This window comes from Volvox carteri, assembly GCF_000143455.1.
Source record: "Volvox carteri f. nagariensis unplaced genomic scaffold VOLCAscaffold_24, whole genome shotgun sequence".
Taxonomy (NCBI): domain Eukaryota; kingdom Viridiplantae; phylum Chlorophyta; class Chlorophyceae; order Chlamydomonadales; family Volvocaceae; genus Volvox; species Volvox carteri.
In genome coordinates, this window is record NW_003307567.1 from 1,117,556 (window position 1) to 1,123,285 (window position 5,730).

The 5,730-nt window shown below is 53.6% G+C and overlaps 1 protein-coding gene across 1 annotated transcript in view; it reads right to left on the bottom strand.

Moving 5' to 3' along the window:
* VOLCADRAFT_105151 (uncharacterized protein) overlaps positions 1 to 5,730 on the bottom strand; it is a gene marked incomplete at both ends in the record, with an annotated part of 13,315 nt that overhangs the window by 1,270 nt on the left and 6,315 nt on the right. The window contains 9 exons of the mRNA XM_002951576.1: positions 191 to 211; positions 1,341 to 1,459; positions 1,669 to 1,776; positions 2,576 to 2,680; positions 2,910 to 3,006; positions 3,334 to 3,434; positions 4,001 to 4,166; positions 4,871 to 4,971; positions 5,329 to 5,383. Coding sequence (XP_002951622.1) covers positions 191 to 211; positions 1,341 to 1,459; positions 1,669 to 1,776; positions 2,576 to 2,680; positions 2,910 to 3,006; positions 3,334 to 3,434; positions 4,001 to 4,166; positions 4,871 to 4,971; positions 5,329 to 5,383 — 873 coding nt within the window. The remainder of the gene's footprint in view (positions 1 to 190; positions 212 to 1,340; positions 1,460 to 1,668; positions 1,777 to 2,575; positions 2,681 to 2,909; positions 3,007 to 3,333; positions 3,435 to 4,000; positions 4,167 to 4,870; positions 4,972 to 5,328; positions 5,384 to 5,730) is intronic.

Genomic DNA, 5,730 nt, shown 5'->3' on the forward strand with positions numbered 1-5,730 from the left:
GTTAAGATNGGGGAGGGGGAGGGAGTGGCGCCACGAAAACAAGCAATCACACACACACAGCAACCAAGGACAAAACACAAAACAAAAACGCTTTGCCTAAAACTGTGCGCTGACGGTCCCACGCCGCAACACTATCGTACGCAGCAACCGTTACCCAAACCCGAACGTAGGACATGGTGTGCACACGTACCTTCCGAGCCGGATCCCGCAGCTGCCGTTGCAGAAGGAGGGGTTACAATCACATGGCGCAGTTGGAGTCGGTTGGCAGGTGGTTGGTCGGTTGGCAGGTAGTGGGAGAAGGCGGGGCGGGGCGGCAGCAGAAACCCGGTGTGTAATTAGCAGCGAATCGTGATCCGGAAAATGGCAAAATAAGCCTAAACCTATCTACCTACATACATAGATACATACATGCATACATACATGCGCACAGAATTGCGCGTGTACAGTGCCGCGCAGCGCAATACCACCTTTGTTTTCGTACATGCTTTCAGAAAGGAGGTCCTTTACCAGGTGTCGTACCTTAATCATTCGCAGTGTACGACCACCAGACTGCCGTACAGACCTGAATGCATGAAATGGTTACAGGGCGGCACGTATCATCATCCGTCGCGGGTTGTGAAGAATCGGTTTGTTGTTTGTTTGCCGTACACAGGGCAGGAGAAACGCCGCAGTCAATACAAAGTGCAAAACATACTGCATTATAATTACTAAAATTACTAGTTAATCCTATCGATAAAACTAATGGATTCAATTGACAAGTTGATATATAACAAGTTATCCTTTTTTTTAATTAAATTAAATTAAATTATTGACAAAGGGGAGCGGCGAGGGGGAAGGCGTCGACGGGTTTAGGTCGCAAAAAGCCAACTCCCAGTTCACGGTTCGCAATACATACATACGTACACATACTTCAAAACCACACAGTACTACACTACACTGTACTGTACTGTCCCACCTCCCCCACACCACCACATTCATCCATCCATTTGGGTTTTACAAACAGCTCACATTACATCCCTTAATACACCGTTCCACCACCACCACCACCACCACCACCACCACCATCACCACTACCACCACCACCACCACCATCACCACCACCGCCATCCCCACCACCATCACCACCACCATCACCACCGCCATCACCACCATCATCACCACCACCATCACCACCACCATCACCACCATCACCATTCTCCGGACGGCGGAGTTCCTCACCAATGACCAATGACCTAACCTCCCCCAACCTCCTCCCTCCCCTCCCCTCTTTCCTTGGCAGCAGCTTCACTCGTTCGTGGTTCGTCTTTCCCCCCCTCTCCCCCCCCCCACCTCCAACTCACCGAGCGTCCAGGACGCTGTAACTCCGGGCCTTAGCCAGCCCTGTGCCCTCTCCTCCCACATCCTCCTTGTCGCTCTCCGCCGCCATCAGACAACCAAGAACCAGCTGAGTGGAAACAGTCTGATGACGGTTCACGTCCCCGCGTGTGTGTATGTACGGACGTACGAATGTCGGGCATGGCAGGGCGGGTCCGGGGGGAGGAGCAACCATCGATGGCGATACACTGCTAAAGTATGTTGGTAAAATCTCGCCGTACATGGCCGTGCAAGTGGCCGTACATGGCCGTACATATTGTCGTCAAAGTTTTCGGTTTACATATCATGTCGTACCTTGAACACGTCCTCGCTGACCATCAGCGACTGCTCGTCCGACAAGTACTCGGCGCGGTACTGCCCGGGCTGCCTCTCCACGTACTGCAACTCCAACCGCCGCCACTTCTGCGGCAAGGTGGTGGTGGTGGTGGCGTGTATGTATGTATGATGTGTGGGACAGGGGGACCGTGCCCGCTTCACCCTGCGGCCGGTACCCGGCGAAACCCTGCCTTCCCCCCGGTATTTCGGGGCACCCTCATCCAGTCAACCTAGTCAACTTCTCAGTGGATCGCTCAGGTTCCGCACCCACCACCAGCATCCAACGGAATCTGCCGGGTCGACAGCGGCCCAACTCCATTCCTGGTCGGCTCGAAAGTCAACTTTATCCCAGGTCACCACCGTCCATCGACTAGGGGAATTTTACCTTCCATCCTTCGATCCCGGAACGTTCTGGGGCATTGGTCCGACCTTTACCAGTAGCGCCTGACCCAAAAATAACATCTCCAAAAAGAACCTACTTGGATTGACATCACCCAGTTTCGATCTGGGGGCCTCCTGTGTGTAAGACAGGTGTGATTCCACTACACCATGATGCCCTGCCACAATGACATTCATGTCTATGTGCACATGTATGTATGTATATATTTTTAAATTTATACGTATGTGTGTTGTACAGGTCTCTGAAATAAAGAAAAATAAAGACCTCTGGACGGCGGCCCAACAGTCTTTGGACGGTGGCTCCTGCCCCAAAGGTGTGTATGCGGCCTGAGTTTCCCTTTCCCCCCATCCGAAAACCTCCCGTACATACCCGTACACACATGTCCTCAAACGTACTCACCCGTACATAACCGTACACACGCACTTCCATTCACTGCACGCTTGTGCGCAACTCGCCATTTAGAGAACGCAGTACTCCCCCCCTCACCTTCTTGGCGTCTTCCCACATGAACATGCATGTGTATTGACCGGTAAGGCACGCCAGGGCCCAGCACACCTGCACCCCCCACATCGACACCTTGCTGTACGACTCCTGTACGGCACAAGACAGATGGAGGGCAGGGGTGACGAAAGGAGGGCGGGAAGGAAGGCGCACCCACCCACACACACACATTGACCCGAAGGCGCAAGGGAAAGGGCGGAGAGATATTAGAAAACGGAAACGACAAGGAGGACGGTTTATGTGTCGGAGAAAGTACGTGAAAGAGGCACACATACACATACACACATACACATACATACATATACACATACACTCTTACCACCAGTCGTGCTACAGCCTTCTCCAGCAGTAGCACCCAGACCTCACTGCCCAGGATTTTAGTTTTAGTGATGGGAGTGTTGTTGTAGCAGGGGATACTGTTGGGGGATGAACAGACAGACATACAGACAGACAAGCTCAGGTAGTCAAATTGACAGATAAATAGACAAATATGTAGACAGACAGACAAACAGTGGAGAGAGCGAAGCGGGGAGAGGGCACCGATGGAGAAGTGGCGGCAACCTATCACATACGCCTTCGTGCCGTACTTCCTCGTACACCATGCCTCACTTCCACCACGTCCCCCCCCCCGTGGCGGTCAGGTCCAAATACACACACCCACACTCCCGCCACCTTTCTCCCTCGAACCCCAAACTGCGGAAATTGAACCCCGTGGTTCCATGTACGTTGCCGTACTGCCGTACCAGTCATCAAATGGCGCAATGGATGCGGTCCCGGTCTTGGGTTCGTACAGTCGTACTTGGTAGGCTCCGTCGGGCCTATATTCCCGGCCACTTACGAAAAGCTGGTCGGTTGTACGGCAAAACCCGGTGAAGAGGCAAGCGGGCGCGGGAGGTGCCAGGCTTGGGAACGGACGAGAGGCGTGTATGTACGTGTACGTGTATGTATGTAAGTTATATATGTAACATATATGTATATACGTACAAATCGTATATGTGTATGGGCAAAGGCGGGCCGTACACATTATTACCGCCATTGTAAGAAGAGAGGGTATCAGGTGTACGACCAGAAGTAGTGATAGCAAAACACACACACATACTCCTTCCCACCCTTCGGAAATACCCATCCTCCCCTCTTTCCCCTGGCCCCTTTTGTTTCGTGAACCCCATGATACCTTCCCCCTCCCCCTCCCCCCTTCCCCCCCCCTCTACCGTACAGGCCCAGGGCACCTCGGGGCTGTACGGCTAGGTAGTCATATTACGCCTTTTCGCCTTCAACTCGACAGCAACTAGTATCCGTCCGTCTATCCCGGGTACCAGCTTCACTTGTCTGTGGTTCGTCCTCCCCCCACCCCACCCCCTTACCCCCCTAACCCCCCCAACCCCCCCCCCTTATCCCCCCGTACCTCACCTCCTCAACCGCTCCCGGCTTGTTAGCGAGACACGCCACCGCCACCATCAACCCCGTGCTCCCCCCGTCGATATCGTCCGGGTGGGTGCCACCCCCCGCGAACAGTTTGAGGCCCCGGGCCCCCCGACGAAACTGCTCCGGGGCGGCGATATCCTTCAGACGTAGCCTGCAGGTGGTTGGGGAGTGGTTGCAGGTGGTTGAGGTGGTTGTAGGACGGTGGGGTGGAAAGGCAGGTATAAGGGTGTAGGAGGGGTAGAGGAAAGGGGAGGGGTGGGGTGGGAAATCATGTGATACAAAAAAAGCGATACAAAATCCTCCACCTTCTGGCACCTCCTTTGCGTGTATATTTGGATGTCTTCTCTTCGAAGAAGGTAGGGGGGCAGTCCGGGAAAAGTTTCTCATGTTTCTCATGTTTACAGTGGGCGGCTTGCCAAGCCCAATGGGTGGTTCATCGGCCATCTTCGCACCCACAAAGCACAACGATATAAAAGATGGGGAAAAGATGACTTTTACAATTTTAAGAAAAACTGATCACAATGGCGTTGTTATGAAATGGCATCGAAAGCCCCACCGGGTACCGACCATATAACTTTTACGCATGGCTCATGTGCCAGGGATAACTGTCAGTATCAGTAAAATACGGGGTTTGCACGATTTACACTTTACGGTTTGCGCAATTTACGAAATCCAAAACATCCATCCATTACGCCAAGTGACTCGAACGACACATTGTGTATGTGTGTGGAGGAGGGTTGAGTTGGGAGGTGGTTGAGGGGAATCGGGGCAGGGCAGTATGGCAGTATTAACAGGTTGCAGCTGACTAACCGACCGAACCACCCTAACCGCCCTAACCGACCCCAACGAACTCACCACTTGATGATCTCATTCAGCTGGGCGCCCGTTTTCGGTTCACCGTTGAGGATGAACTTGTAGTCGCCCAGCGACCGGTGGTCGTGCGGGAAGGACGGGTCCTGCAACGCAAGTAACGAACAACGGCAAACAAACAACGGTCAACAGCGAGCGGGAAACGACGTTCGCAACAAGGTTCCGTCCCCGAAGGCTCAGGGATAGAAGTGCAGTCACGTACACTGCACATGCAATGCCGTACCAACACACACCTTGTCGTACCTCCCTTTTGCTGATGCGTACGAGTCGGAGGCAGCTGTGCCAGCAGACACAGCCTTCCACGGTTTTCATCCACGCACCCCAATTCTCCCCCTCCCCCCTTCGCTCATGGTTCGTCTTCCCCCCCTCCCCCTGCACCCACCACCGAAATACCCTTCTTTCCCCCTCCCCCCTTACCCCAACGCCCGCCCCCCCGCACTCACATAAAACACCTCAACCAACCCCGCCGTGTTGTCCTCGACGTAGTCAAAACCGTTGCTGCGGTTAGGGAGGCAGCAAGCCGACAGTTAGGTTCGTTCCGTTGGCAGTTTTTTCCGTTGTTCCGAGCGAAAGCATACGACCGTCCCGGCCACGCGTCCCAAGCTTCAGATACAGGTCCAGTGTTCCGGATCGATATGTAACAAAGAGATACAGATATACAAACATACATACACACAGACATCCACGTACAATACACACACGACCGCACGGCTTCCCCCCCTTTACCACCTCCTCCTCCTACCGCGTTCACATGGAACCCTTGGAGCCCCTTTATCTACCGCCTATCTCTACGCTCATCCCCCCAAAACCATCTACTCGATCCATAACCCTAAAACAAACACCCC